Source organism: Gymnoscopelus microlampas (assembly GCF_963454915.1).
Source record: "Gymnoscopelus microlampas genome assembly, chromosome: 14".
Taxonomy (NCBI): domain Eukaryota; kingdom Metazoa; phylum Chordata; class Actinopteri; order Myctophiformes; family Myctophidae; genus Gymnoscopelus; species Gymnoscopelus microlampas.
This window is the reverse complement of record NC_139951.1, coordinates 22,290,160-22,305,966: the sequence shown is the minus strand read 5'-3', so window position 1 is coordinate 22,305,966 and position 15,807 is coordinate 22,290,160. Positions and strand designations below refer to the sequence as shown.

Here is a 15,807-nt window from a genome sequence, read left to right as displayed (position 1 = left end):
GCTAAGTAAGCATGAAACTTAAAAAAGCCCTGAAGCTGGTTTCAGATTTGAAACCAGCCTTTTAAAGGCCTTTTAAAATGTTTTCACGCTGTGTAACCGATCATAAACATTGAACATGCAAAAGTGGTGTAAATAAAAAACGCTTGCTAATTAAAAATGTCTTTATTGTAAATTCATATCATTATACAATATCATTGGTATTGACTGCAGCATATTGTAGGTAATTTTGTACTGCATGTGTTCTTGAGTACACATCATTTTAAGGAGGTCAGTCACTTATAGTTGTATAAAAGGAAATATATGAAAAAGCAACATGGGAGTCAAACTTCATGTGTCCATGGGTTATCTATATAAAAGGACTTGCAGAATAAAATATACATGGACAGTCATATGGTCCAACATTGAATTATACAAATATCACTTGTCATGTCCCCTCTGCCAGCAATTTACATTTGTACTCATATCGTTTCAATTTCATATTAATAGAAACACATTTCAATGGTGGATGTTAGTTTGTTACAGTCTTACTTCAACAAAACACATTCTGAGATTCCAGATCCCACATTTATTCTCAATCTTTGCTTTTTCTTTATTATAGTTTCTAAGAAAGCAGCTTTTGAGCCTGAGAGGACAGTCAAAGTCACAATGTTTGGGTCTCTTTATCGTATTAAAAAGCCCACTCAAAATCTTTACTCCCATACCCCTCTCACGTGACAAGTGTTGATTTTCTTTGTCTGTAGTGTATTCCTGAGTGATAAGCTGGCCAGACTTTGTAGTGATACTGAAATGCTGAGACAATTTGAGCGGCCCTTTCGTTTGTCCCCGACTTCCTGTCTGAGCTTCAAATAGTCACAGGAAGTTGTGTTTTTTTGCCTTGCCTGGGGGAGGAAGTCGATGCAGAGTGTAAATTATATAGCGAGTGATGGGTTTTATAACTTCTGTGTGGAGTGATGTTATTAGTGTCCTTCGCGTGGGTCTCTTTGTGTCTGACCACTTTCACTATCCTGTCACTTTCTGTGCCTCTGCTGCTCTTTTTTTCAGTCCGGTTATCATGAATCAGAACCCCTTAAGTAAAGTGAACATCTCCACATCCTCTGCCTCATTCCATCAGCTTGGGAACATGCAGCAACTATTGTATCCTCCATGTACTCATTTACATACATTCAACAATAGCCTCACTCACATTAAAAAATAAGTCTTTGGAAGCTGGATTATATAGGACAGAGTGCCTCCATGGAATATTCAGAGTATTGACACAGGACCTGATGGTTTTCAAGGTCAGCTGAGCTTCCTAACGGAGCCAGCCCCAATTACCGTAGAACGCATTTAAGACAGTTGACTTGGGTGGAATTAATTCACACAACATATAAGCACATTTGGCTGTAAAACAGCCTAGTTCAGACTTTGACTTCTTCTTCATCGTCCACATAACTGTAGGACATCTTCTTCTTCATCTCGTTGATACTCACCATCTCTGAATCCATCCTGTTCTGCCCCTTCGAGAGTCCTCCGACCCCGTGAAACCTCTCGCTCTCCATGGCCTTGCCCATTCCCATCCTCTCTCTACCGGGAGAGCCCATGACTATGTCGGGGACCGGTCCTTGAAGAGGGTGACCCCCTCCGTTTATGTCCACCATCTTCCCCACCTCCTCCTCCTCCTCCTCCCACTCTGCCTCGTACGGGCTCTTCCTGCTGCCGCAGTCCTCCCTGAGCAGGGAGTCCACGTACGAGATGGTGGCGGAGTCCATCTCAGAGCCCTCATTGGTCAGCCCGCACGCCGACCCCGCCTCCTCCACTTCCCAGGTGTGGCAGGCGCCGCCGTCCGACTGGCCGTCGGCGCTGTCAATCAGGCCGAACACCTCGCTCATGAGAGAGGGTCCGAGGTCGAAGGTGAAGGTAAAGGTGTCCAGGGAGGTGAGGGAGGGCAGGGAGTCGGAGCGTGCCGTAATGCCGGCGGCGACGTGGTCAGAGGTCACCATCGGAGTGGAGCAGGTGGACAAGATGGCGTCGGTGGCGTCTGTCAGTGACCCGCGGTGGACGTCGGGAGAACAGGAAGTGGAGACGGAGATGGACGGCTGCTGGCGCTCCGAGCGGGAGAGGCGAGGCAGAGTGACAAAACCAGACTCCAGACCTGTGGAGAGCAGGATAAAACATAAAATATGCAGTATAGTACACGGCATATGGCTTGAATTTCACTTTCACTTTTTCATGTCACATACATACCTAATTGTCATACCAAATTGTACATGATAAATTGATTCATAGTGGTGGCACTGAAACATATTGGTAGTAGTCACTTTATTTTCTTTTGTGAATGGAATTATAAATAAATGTATATTTTCCTCATTTGCCTGGGAATCCTTTGAAAACCACTGGTATACATAGTACAAAATATAATAGTAAGATTAGATAGATTTTCTTGATCCTCAGGTAAAGTTTGTTAAGTTTTTTTAGTTGCTAAAAATAGGATATTGATAGAAATGTAATTATGATAATTCATAGATTATGAAATGAAATTATAGTGTAGATGTCCAAATAATTACTTTTTATTATAAAGATGGTTAAAAAATACAAATATAGTCAATGTAGATGATGGGTCAGTCTAGTGTATATCTTATGCGCCTCCTAGAGGTGTTGTGAAGCCTATTTCAATGAAAAGAATTGTGATACATGGAGGCCTAACCTTTGGTTTTCATCTAAAGTTTAACCCGATGTCACCAAACGTATCATATATGATACACACATTACACAGATTTTTTAATAAATCAGTCAAATCTATACTTGGACCAAGAACCTGTATCATATCTGACACATCCCCACTGGACCATACCATTTGCACTGCAGGTAGTTACAGAGCCTCAGGTGGTCTGACCCAAAATGGCTGCCATCAACTAAACAGGAGAGGTTGATGCACTACTAACAAACAATTATTTTTTAAGCAGTTCAGGTAAGTTTTCCTAGTATATCTTTACTAATATTTTGAAATAAGTGTTGGATAACTTGAATGCACTTATGAGCTCTCAACATTTAGCATTTGAGTTTGTTTTTTATGATGTCAAAAGTGTTTGTATCATATTTGATACTACAGGTCTATAGTCCTTTACGATTTGTATCATATTTGATACTACAGGTCTAAAAGAAATGTTTTTGTTTTTTTTGTAATGTTAAAACCGACTTGAAATACCCCTTGTAATACCCCTTGTATCAAATATGATACGCCAAATAAATGATACAAAGGAATGTTAAAAAAAATAAAACAAAATCAAAAATGTTTTAAGACCCAATAAAGTGTCCCTTTTCCAAATTTTGGAATTTTCTGACCTTTCCTTCATAGTTCAGGTTCTACAGGGTTAATTTGCTGTTGCATCATTGCATTGCATTCCTTGCCCTGTCCATGACATTCCAGCAGAGGGCAGCATAAAGCTATCTATGCTCTGGAGCAACCATTCCATTTAGATATGACCACAAACTTGTCCAGAGCTACTTTAAATGCAAATAGAGAAAAAGCAACCTCATAATTTTGTTCCCAGAAGGACACGTAATGGGGAACTGTCAGTGAGTTGAGAAGAAAACTATGGATGTGGGGATCTGATTCAAGAGGGAGAGAGAAATAAGGCCAATTTATACTTGTACGATGGAGCATAAATTAATTAGCCACTGGTTCTCAAAGTGGGGTCCCCACCAAACACTATCACGATGTGACGCGTTGTGAGCTTGTAGATCTGATTTTTGAAAAATGTTGACAAATGTTCTCTAGGGGGGTCCCTGGTACCAAATCCTTTCAGATGGGTCTCTGTGACTAAATGCATATCAATTTGGGGCTCCTTGACATGAAAATGTTTGAGAACCTTTAAGCCATATAATGGGGTTTTGAGATGGTAAACTGTGAGGCGGTCCTCTTTTTTTATCTGTGGCATGTATATTCCTGACCTATTCCTTTATGCTTGAAAAAGTCGAAACGTTGTATAAATGTTAAGCATTTAAAAGTGAGTTGCAAGCCCCCATCTTGTTTTTTCATGACTGTGTTTTTGCAGTTTGGCTCAGCACCAAGAAACGGAGGATGTGCGTAATTTCTTCTTTGAATATTCCTGACCTTTGCCACATCATTCTCACCTACTGGCTGCTGCCCTCATGACCCTGCAGACGCCTGCCACTGAATGTTTGTACAGTGGTTATCAATGGTTTCAAGCAGCACACCACCATGTTGGACAAGTGAATATTAAAGGTGAGATTTAACTGCTGTTGCTTATTGACCATAATTATTCACAAAATGGCTGCGGTGTGAATATGGTCAATAACTGTTTTACACTCTGGACCAAATACTTTTTGTTGAGGAAGAAAAAGATGCTGAAATGTTCAAACCATTCCTGCTCTCCTCATGTCCATCATAATCACTGGTACCCACTCTCCAAACATTCTGTGACAAGCTTATCTTTATTTATACAACACACTTTGTCAGTTATTTATTTTGTTTTGCCTCATTAGGGGGCAAAGGCAATAGATAAGACATGAATTATGCCAGTGGGTCAGAGGGTAAATTAACTTTATCACTGTAAAAGTGAGCCGTGTCCTTACTTGAAAAGTCTTTGCAAGAATAATAGTAATGTTACACACTCTTACACAACAGTACAATATGGATAAAAAGAGAGAGCCGTACAGACACACAGCCATAACGGCATGTCTTATTTGTACGACTTGGTATGTATGGTTTGCATGGTTTCTTCGTTTAAATGTAGTTAACAACTATGTAATTCAGCCATGAACACTTTCACACACAGATCATGGTCTCTCTCTCTCTCACACACACACACACACACACACACACACACACACACACACACACACACACACACACACACACACACACACACACACACACTCGGGGAGGTCAGACAGTGTGGTATTCCAACCTGTATTCACGCTGGTCAGTCTCTCACACATAGTGTGGTTCTGTCTGTCTGGACGTGTCTCTGTTATCACAGGGTATTTGACAGAGTGTGAGTGGTGCTGATTCTGAGCCAAGGTGATTCATAAGGACAGCTGAGGTTAACTCTGTCTAAATCACTCTGATGAAGGCCAGCCAGCAGCATGTGGGTTGTTTAGTCATTCGCCTAAATAACTGGCTATCTCAGGATGCTCTCACAGGGTGCAAGATAAAGAGGAATGATGTGTTATATTACATATACTGAGCCATAAAGTCATGCTCAACGCAAAACTCACGTGTGAAGCCAGTTGAGAAGCACACATTATTATTATTATGCTGTAGATCAGTGGTGTTCAAAGTGGTGTCCGGGGACCCCCAGGGGTCCTTGGGGGAGTTCCAGGGGGTCCCCAGCAAAATGTGTAAATATAGTATCAAAAATAACCCCTTTAACACTATATACATCAGCTTTTTATAATAATTGGGGGGTCCTTGGTATGAAAAAGTTTGAAAACCAGAGCTGGTTGTCACTGCATATCTACAGGCTGCTACAGCTTCTATGTGTTTTTTGCTTATCAGGGGTCAAGTGTTGCACTTTGCTGTCATTTTGAATAAGTAGCATGTGTGCCACGGATGTGCATCTTTGCATCCGTGTCTGTGGATTTAAGTGGGACGTTGTCTTTTGGGTGTCCACAGTGTGTGTCTGTGTGTGTGTTTGTGTGTGTAGCCCTATACCTACCATAAGAGCACTTGCTCTCCCCCATTGATGAGTACGGTGAGTTGGGGAAGAGCACTTTGGCAGTGGGACTCCCATTAGGCAAGTCCACGTCCAGTCTGGGGAGGGAGATGGCATTCTTGATGATGGGGGAGACGGGAGGGGGCGGCGGGGACAGATCCTTGGCCAGATCCTTGGCCGCTGCCCTTGGACTGTTGTCCGAGGTCTTCCTCACATGGCGGAGCGTTCGTGAGAAGAACGCCCCGATCTTGTTGTCGGGCGTGGATACGGAATCCGTGTCTCCGTTCCCATTGGCCGTGCCACCGTGATTGCTGAGGAAGGACGTGTCCCCGAACACGTCTCCGCCGCGGCCCACGTGCATTGTGTGGCGGAAGTCGCCCAGAGGAGGGCTGATCATGTCCACTGTGAGGTCGGCTTTGAAGCGCCGCTTGCTGGGAGAGTGGGAGACCAGGCCTTTCAGCCCTGACAGCTTTCCCTGAAGGTTCATGGTCACGACAGATCAAATATCTGAGAAAGTGTCTATATCTCTCAAAAATCTACCTTTAATGATAAACCTTTAATCTCTCTTCTGTGAGGTACATGTATGAAGCTTGTATGTTTTTGTTTTTTTCAGTCCCTTTAGTTTATGACAAAGTCCTTGACGTTTCAATGGCCTCACAGAGGATTTTGTGGACCCAGTTATGGACCCAAAAACGTGTCCTACAGTACATCCAAAATGTTCAAAGATCCAAATTCGCGAAACCACAAGTTTAAGAGTCTGTAAGGTTCATGGGGTTCACTCCAGCAACTACTTCAGTTGGAAGCATTACGGCTGCTATCATGTGCAGGCTGATTTCAATCCCACGTTTTGTAGTTTGCCATTACCCATAGCCAGCTGAATTAAGCGAAGATAAAATACAGAAGGCAGTGCAGCTTAGTTTTCCAGGAAGATGTCGGGCTAGTTTGAAGTGTGGTCAGAGAGCCTGGTTCGCCCCAGTTGTTTCGGGCTTTGGCTTTGTCGACATCAACTCAGAAATAGGTCCAAGTCCAGCTGCAAACAGTTCTGTGGTCGCTCCCTGGAACCATCTATTGAAAGGGGGAAATGTATATTATTTATCTTAAAATGTTGACAGGAATGGTATTTACTTTTAAGGGACATTCAGTAAAAGTGTGTCATGTATGTTGTGAATGTTCTATGATAGGACTTTATCCATGAGGCCTGAGGAAGATTAGCCTAAGTGAGAGAGCCTGACAAGTGGCATTTCTCTATTTTCAATATTTTAATTATAAAGTAACCTAACCATGTTTTGTTGTTGTTTTTTAAGAGAAGGGGTAGGTCTGACTGTCTGCTGGTTCTCAAAAATTCTGCGTACCAAAGTCCATTGGCCTGGAACCATCTAAATTTAGAGTACACTGGCTCCCCTGTCACTGTACTCTGGAGCAACAAACGTATGTCTGCTTCATGTCTTATTAAATAAGGGTGGATTCTCAGGGTATTTTCTGTCTCCACTACTTTTTCCAGCGTCTGGCTATGATATGAGGGCTGCTTAAAGTTGGTTTCCCATTTCGCTGAAAGGTTTTTATCAGGGTTTTTAACCAGCCCGGAGACATTCATTCAACAAGCGCAGACCGTGTTTACAAACACACAAAGTATGCTTAGCGAGATAAAAAAAAAAAGAACAAAAGGTACATGTGTATTTTTAGCCACAAAAATAAGTGTAATGATAAGAAAAGTCCATTTGCCAGTCTTTATTTCCACCAGTCTGCTACTACCCTGGGAGCCAACGACAAAGGACAAATAATGAGCCCTTTTCTCCTTTGTTATTCTTCAGGAGGAGAGTAATGGATATCCTGGTCTGAAATATTTTGATAGCATAATGGCACCCCTGATGAGAACCTCTTGTTCTCTTTAAAACATTTCCACTGACTGTAACGGCTAACTGTCGGTAGGCCTCCCACGCAACACACAGAGAGCCTGATCCGGCTTCATTAATGACCTACTGTGGTCCGTGAGACGGAGGTTGCGTCAGAACTAAGGCAGCCCCTTCTAATTTGCTGTTGACCACAGTCCCAGACCTCTGCTCTCTTTCTGCCTGTCTTCCCCTGGATGTCTGGCTCAATTTTTAAGCACGAGCAGCTGGGAGGTATAGAGTCTGAGAGGAAACACACCTCATACACTGAGGAGAGCTATATCAGACAGCTCTCAAAGGGACACTGGGGTCTTGTATACTGAGGTGTGATATTGAAGCTGAGATGGTGTTTCGCCTGAAGGGATCAAACACGAGTTGTCATAAAACCCACACATGGTATAGTGAGAGAACTTAACTCTGTCCTGCAAACCCCCAAAGCTCAAAACAACAGTAGAACTCAGAAAACAATTCTGTTAACCTCCTTTTACTATAGTGGAGGGTTCATTAGAATGTATGGTTATAATATGCCTTAATGTGTAAATGTAAATTTACACATTTACACGGAAACGTCACAGCAGCACTCAGGTGCAATAAAAAAGTGTTTGCATTTGGAGAGCGTTTTTTTAATTTATTTTTTACTTTACTTTAGTAAAACTAGTGTTTTGGGGGTTTTGGATGTGCATGTCCTTCCTCCATTTTTTGCTTAAATGTAAATTCTAGACCTTTAAACACACACGGTAGTTATTGCCTAAAGTCTCAGACACCACCATAAACTTCATGATGTCAATAGTCTGTCGAACAGTAACAAACAGGAAATGTCTCCTGTGATGGTGTAGTGCTTAAGATCCCAATCTCTAGACCCACATGTATCCTCCACTGGCCTGAGATCAAGACCCTTCTCTTCTTCACCTCCGCTATGCTCTCTCTTAAAGCTTTACAGATTCCAGTCTCAATAGAAAGGGGAAAAAAGAAAGAAAGAAAAAGCAACAAGGAAAAGCAGACTGCCTGTCGTCATTTTTTATTCTTTTTTAAAGGGATTGAAATCTGGCAATATGAGAAGCATGGTGATGTCCAGACATCACAGGGCTCTTCATCTCTGCCAGATATAACACACCACCAGCTGGAATCACACGGATGCACAATTACACAGTATTTAGTCCTGTAATTGTTGTGAAAGGAAGCCTGTCTGCCCCGACAGCATCGAGTGACTGGACACGACGAGAGAAGGGCTCAATCTAATTGATAAGCAACAGCAGTGTAACCAAACCATACAGTGGGAGCCATTAATTACGTACCTCAAAGATATAACGGAAGGTTCTGGCGATTTGTCTGTCTCTAATTCCGTTGCAGTTGGCAGACCTTTGACCACAACTGAGGGATGGGCTGAAGTGGAGGGGTTGAGGGTGGGGTGCTCACGTCCGCCCCCCGGCTGTCTTGTGGCCAGTTGCTCCTGGGCAACCACTTTTATTCCAGACTCTTGGAGCCGAAACGTTGCTTTATCCACACATGTGTCCCGACTCGTCCCTCCTTAATCGTCTTCTTCCGTACTCGTCCTCTTCTCCCCCAACCTGGTCCTCTGTGATCAGAGCCACAGAGCAAATCCAGCAGCGTGCACCCCAGGCAGCATCAGATAGAGACGGGTGCTGTAAACACCCTCTTTTAAACCTTTAAAAAGGTAATACGTTGAATTGTAATCCCGCCGACTGTCTGCTGGTGTCCTGGCGAGATGGAGAAAAGATAAGGGGGCCACCTCTCCAAAAGGGAGCGATGGGGCGTACCCTGGATTATCCCCCCTTAATCCTTCAAGGCCTCCAGCGCCTTTTAGTGCTTGCGTCTCTGGGGGGAACGTGGTTGATGTCCCCCTGCCTGGGTGGGTGGGTGGGTTGGGGGGGGAGTGTCTTGGCTGATGGTGGGATGGTAATGGATCTTCAGGACTCGCTGATTTCTGTCTGGAAAAAGACATTGAGACAGATAATATTATATGATGGGATGCATTTTGTAAAGCATATGTTTAAGGCATTACTGCTTTATTAGACAGTTCACTGGAGAGAGACCAACAAGAGACCCACCACGACGCTGCAGTAACGTCTTTGTCCATGCTGTGATCCATACTAACTGGATGAAGCTCATAGTCGGACTTAAGACTGGCAAAAAATCTAGACTTGAGACTTGACTTACATCAAAAGACTTCAAACTGTTCTGGAACAGAGGAGTGGATTTGGAAAGGGAGTAAAGGAAGTGTGTGTGGGGGGGGGGTATGGTGAAATAGGACAGGAATCTTTTGAAGAAGACTCTGAAAAGAAAAAGTAGAGATAACTAAAGAGACTTAGGAAAGGTCAGATGAGGGAGAGATGGATGGAAACACGATGGTCCCACCACTGCTGGTCACTCACTCTCTGTCTCTCTGTCTCTGTCTCTCTCCATCTCTCAGCCTTCAGGCCGCATGTCTCCGTAATCTAAAGAGATGCTAAGGAGGAGAGTGCATGGCCCTGGGGTGATGTGTTTGTGTGTGACAGTGAGAGTGAGCTGTCAGGCCTCCTCACTGCTTTATGTCAGATAAAAGGGAGTGAAAGAGAGTGTGATGATGGGATTTCTTGTAGAAAGGGAGAAGGGTGCGAGGGGAGGGAGTGTACGAGGAACGTGTTTTGATTTTAAAAAATAGAGAGAGAGATGAGAGATGCGAAATGGTATGAGGAACACACAGCGAATATAAAGGTCAGATGGGGTTAGAAAGATGGTACAAAACAAAACAAGGGGGGAGGATTGTGGTATGCTGATGGTTAATAGCTTCCACTTTTGGACACGGAGGAAACTGGGTAGGATGAAACAGATAGAGAGCGGGAGAATTTTCTTTAGTGGAGTATATATTGAGAAATAAGAGATGGAGTGGTGAGAGGTTTCAGATGAAAAATCCAAAAAAAATGCAGGGAGATGAAACAAGACAAGACAGGAGGAGGAAGTTACAATTTACTTCTTAGTGGCGGTGAATTGAGCAACTGAGATTTGAGCAGAAGATTAGATTAAGCTTCAACGTCAAGATCACAGGATACTCGAAGCAATTCAGGTTTTTCAACTGCCCTTTTTTGAGCTACTCAGCATTCAGGAGGTTTTAGGACATTCCTGCATCACAGACCTGCCCAGTAGTTTCCAGTCGCTATGCACAGTATTGGGTTGAGGTATAGTGTATGTTGCTGGATGTGAACCTGAGTGACCACAGGCTAATGGGAGCTGTGTGTGTGTGTGTGTGTGTGTGTGTGTGTGTGTGTGTGTGTGTGTGTGTGTGTGTGTGTGTGTGTGTGTGTGTGTGTGTGTGTGTGTGTGTGTGTGTGTGTGTGTGTGTGTGTGTGTGTGTGTGTGTGTGTGTGTGTGTGTGTGTGTGTGCGTGCGTGCGTCTCGGTACGTATGTGTGTGGGGGTATGTTCCTGTTTCGTGTGTGCGCATTTATCTCCACGCTTGCATGCGTGGAGATAGTGTGTGTGTGTGTGTGTGTGTGTATGTGTGTGTGTGTGTGTGTGTGTGTAATATCAGTGGAGCTTCTCCCTCGATTACGACCTTCAAACATCCTCTTCCCAACCTCAGACATGATTAGAAACACGTTTGCTTCTGACTCTATTTCTTTCTTCCCTACTTCCCTTGCCCTCTATTTCCTTCTCTATGTTGATGACTACTGAGGACACACACACACACACACACACACACACTCGCACGTACACAGGCAGGCAGGCACACACACACACACACACACACACACACACACACACACACACACACACACACACACACACACACACACACACACACACACACACACACACAGACATTTGTGCATAATGTATTGTGCACGCATACAGAAACACAATTATGTTGTCAAACACACACTGGCACATGCACACACACTTACACTGCTACATTCCTGCACACTGAAGTGTGTCTCTTTTCTATTAGCAATGACTGTAACACAGTACAATGTTTACTTTGTTGAAGCTCTGTTTTCACTTGTTTAAAGTCTACAAGTGGACTTTGTGTGTCGTTCTTCTAACCAGCGGTCATTCTGCCCTCTCTCTCCTCTCTCTCTCTGACTCCCATTCCTCCTCTCTCGTCCTTCACTCACTAACCACACTAACCAGGTGAACAAACATACAAGATAAGGCCACATTTTTTGGACTCACCCCTTTGACTTTCAATTACGTTCCTGGTTTTTCTCTTTTTTTCATCCTTCTCTCCACTCGGTTTTGGTCCAAGGAAAACATAGCAACACTTCACCGGATGCCAAGAAAAGATTTTCATGCTTCAACAAATGCCCATACAGTCCACTCTCCCAAGCTGATCTCCTTCCTGACTCTGAAGAAACCAGCAGTCCTCCATCCAACCTCTTTTTAATTACTCTCACACACATTCTTGTATGGTTGTATACTTGTGAGGACTAATTTCCACTGACAACAATCATTTCCAAAGCTCTCACCCTAACCTCTACATGCCTAACCTTAGCCCTAACCTTAACATAACTCTAACCCTGTTCACATTTTCCCTAATTTTTCAATCCTTGACATTTTGGTTCTCACAAAGACAGCAGCACGCACACACGCACGCGCACACACACACACACACACACACACACACACACACACACGCACACGCACACACACACTTACATTCCCTCCCACACCATTTACCAAATGACAGTGGACAGCTCATTAAGAGGGAGGCGGGGCTGCAGGAAGTGAGCCGTGACCATTTTGGTGACTGGACGTATGTGACAGAAAATGATGTAGCACTTCTCTATAACAACACCTTGTGTGGCACAAACACCGCGCCACCCCACCCCTACTGCACTCACACAAACAGCACACACACTCACAACAACCAGAGAGGGAACCCTGCGGGGTTAAAGCAAACACAGTAGCAGGAGTCAGAGCTCACACCTCTGCAGGCTGCGTCAATGACACCAAAAGGCCATGTAGGTCTCCCTGTGAGGAATGTAGGGGTGCAAGTAGAAAGAGGGACGAAAGAGGAAGAGGAGAATCCCTCTCTCTCTCTCTCTCTGTCTTTCTCTCTGCACTGTCTCACTTTCCATGACCTCGTCAACTGATCCCAAACGTACCGTGTAATTACTTACAATTAAATGAGAGGGAAGGTATAATGAACATGCTATACACATATGTTACACACATGTGGTTGGCTAAGTGAATGATAGGCAGACACAAAAAAATCTGACTTTTTTTACATATTGGAGGATGTATTCTGAAAATGTCTAATTAAGGCCAAGTAAGTATATTTAATAACATGTTATTCATCAAAAAAGATATCTATCATTGGCCTCATCAGAACATCTGGAGAGCCACTTTTGGTCCTGACCCACTTGTTGAGAAACATGTAGTAGAAAGATGTAGACCTAATCTTTACAAAACACAAAGGAACGACCGCAGAGAATGGAAAAAGACATGTGAAAGTAACATCAATGTGTTATATAATTAGTCAGATGAACTCGTTTGCTGCAGGCCCTGGGAACACAGCGCTTATTGAGTGCCATGTCATTATCACTCGACCTAATTGGCCCTTGACTGATCAGCATCAATCAAGTGCATCACTTGTGCATTAGTGGACTTGATAATTAGGCTCACTAGCTGTCCAATCAATTTGTGTACGTGCGGGTGGGACTGTGTGTAATATTTGGCATGTTTTGTTGGCCACTATCATCAACTTTAGTCTCTGTTAGTTTACACTGCTTAGCAGAGCACTTCTATCTGTAGTCCAATCAGATGCTGACATTACAACATCTACAAATTATGCAGTGGTGGAAGAAGTACTCAGATATTTTACTTAAGTAAAAGTATACCATGATATAAAAATACAATTTACAAGTAAAAGGCCTGTGTTCAAAATGTTACTTGGCATCAAAATATAATTAAACTACCAAAAGTAAAAAATAATTGTAGTAAAAGTACAACATTTGCCTCTGATATGTAGTGGAGTAGAAGTAAAAGTATTGAAAATTGGAAATACTCCTAAAAAAAATACCTCAAAATTGTACTTAAGTACAGTACTTGAGTAAATGTTCTTAGTTACTTTACACCATTGCAAATCATGAGCTTAAGAGTCCTAAAATTCAATTAAACCTCATAGTAGGTTGTTCTGTCTGTTGACATACTGTTTAATTACTATGTATATAGAGCGACCAAAGCTCTGAAAAGAGTTTGTTGCTGTGGGGAAAATAGTAGCCTATAATGATATATTACTGGCTTAGTCTAGCTATAAATATATTGCTTTAAGCAGATCAAATTTCAAGGCAGAGAATTATAGGAAGGACTGTCACAACACTTGTTCCACAAAACAACTGCGCTCATCAGAGGTATTACATAGCTTTACATGACCATCATCATTCAAGTCGTGTCATTCATCTATTCTACTATACACCTACTCATCATTAGCCTTTTCCAAAGCTATAGGCCTTCATCTCAAAAAGTTATTAATACTTTGTTAATCATGAGTCAGATATTTGCTTTAACTTATTGGCCTGTTTCAACAGGAAAACCTGGGATAACCCCTTAAGGGATTACAAAACAATAATGAATATGAAATAGGCTCCAAAAAAGCTAAAGCAAAATAGATATAAATCTATAGCCTATAAAAACAAAGTTATTAAAAAATAAACATATAGCCTACCCTTTATTTCCGTTTGACTTAAGTCAGTCCAATCACAAGTCCGACAGCACATTTATTTGGAGAAACACACAAAGTGAATATAGTTGGTTAATGTCTAAATGAGTGTGTCTCCATGCAGCGCCGCTGCGCTCTGACCAGTACAGCGTCTAACAGCTCCTCCATACGGAGGCTGAGGAAAGGGGCGTGGCCTAGAAGCTACCGCTACACACACCATGCAGCCTTCATCAGAGCGCCTGGCAGGGGGAGGGGCAAGGCTCTCCCCATACCTGGACCTAACTCTATAACCTCGGACACACAGTGAGTGGACTGGATGCGTAGGCTACACACACTAAAATGCAAATACAACTGTGAGTAATTTAAAGTTGGTGTCTGATCTCAAACCATCAGCCATTATTTTATTGTTTAATACATTTACTTGACTGAGATGGCCACTCAGCCTACGAGTTCCACCTGGGGAGTGTTGACAATCATGATGGGCAAGTGTAATGTGTGTTATACTAGGTGCAATGGAGACTAGGTGCAATATGGTTGAGGTGCAATGCCTGTGTGTTTCAGCATGATCGGGCTGGACCATATTAGGATAGCTGGGGGGGGGGGGGGGGGTTTGATGTGCTGGTGTGAGTGGTAAATGATGTTGTAGTGTGAAGGAATTGGTGTTTAACTGGTGTAGTTCATGAGAATACTTGTGTTTTAAGGCTATTTATGGGCATGTATTTATGTTTAGTTAGATATTTATAATGTCTTAGATTAGAACAACCCTGTGAATGGTGCAGTAATGGTATAGTCCAGACTGATTAGCTTCAGCTGGGTATAAAAGGCAGCTGCCATTTCATCAGAGAGGAGAGGGTGAGAAGCTACACACTACCAGGATTGAGTGTTTCAGCTAAAGGCCTTGGTACTGTATGTTTTGCTCTATGTTGGTGAAATAAATACACCTTCGGGTTACACCCTATAAGTGCCTCTGTACATCCTTCCAGCCGCTAAGACGGTCCATCTTCACACAAGCCTATTTTTCTTAGTCTGATGTCACCACCAGCTCACAATGGAGCCTTATCATAGCAGCAATAGCAGTGAGAGTGATAGTTATTAAGACAGGTAGCCTAAGAAGTTGGAAAGTCAGAAATATCTGCACTGGATCTCTGAATGAGTGAACATATGTAGTCTACAGTCTATAAATACCCTAAGTATAAATGCACAGTGCATATATTAATGAATATATTGGTACATCTCTCGCCAATGAATACAGGTTTAGTTTAGTTTATTACGGATCCCCATTAGTCCTCACCACAGTGAAGACTATTCTTCCTGGGGTCCAAACATTCACACTTTACAATACAATTAAAACATAATACAATGTAATTCTACCATTGCATAGTTAAAAACAAACAACAAAAAATGATTGAATTTTGATCTTCACAAATTCTATAAATGATTACATAGTATATCACCTTTAAGTTTGCAAATCAAGAAATTACAAACAAAAAAATAATAATTTCAAAAAATAAAATAAAATAGTATATACAACTAATCATAATTCAAACATTAAACAACTAACTAAATCTAACTGTTTGACTAATCATGGCTTCCTTCAATTTCTT

The 15,807-nt window shown here is 42.5% G+C and overlaps 1 protein-coding gene across 2 annotated transcripts; it reads right to left on the bottom strand.

Moving 5' to 3' along the window:
• Positions 1–147: 147 nt before the first annotated feature.
• Positions 148–14,337, bottom strand: cdc42ep1a (CDC42 effector protein (Rho GTPase binding) 1a). Of its 2 annotated transcripts, none has more exons than XM_084079202.1 (4): positions 14,210–14,337; positions 8,842–9,495; positions 5,661–6,722; positions 148–2,131 (listed from the first exon to the last, which is right to left on the bottom strand). In XM_084079202.1, the coding sequence occupies exons 3-4, from the start codon at positions 6,142–6,144 to the stop codon at positions 1,398–1,400; spliced, it is 1,218 nt and encodes a 405-aa protein (XP_083935328.1). In that variant the 5' UTR covers positions 6,145–6,722; positions 8,842–9,495; positions 14,210–14,337; the 3' UTR covers positions 148–1,397. The 2 variants fall into 2 exon arrangements, with proteins under 2 accessions (XP_083935328.1, XP_083935329.1); XM_084079203.1 differs by having other exon boundaries at positions 8,842–9,491; positions 14,210–14,320.
• Positions 14,338–15,807: the final 1,470 nt, after the last annotated feature.

Coding starts and splice junctions, on each gene's coding strand:
- cdc42ep1a (XM_084079202.1), bottom strand. CDS start 6,144: ATGAACCTTCAGGGAAAGCTGTCAGGGCTGAAAGGCCTGGTCTCCCAC. Junction 2,132..5,660: donor GGAGAGCAAGTGCTCTTATG/GTAGGTATAGGG, acceptor TGCTCTCCACAG/GTCTGGAGTCTGGTTTTGTC.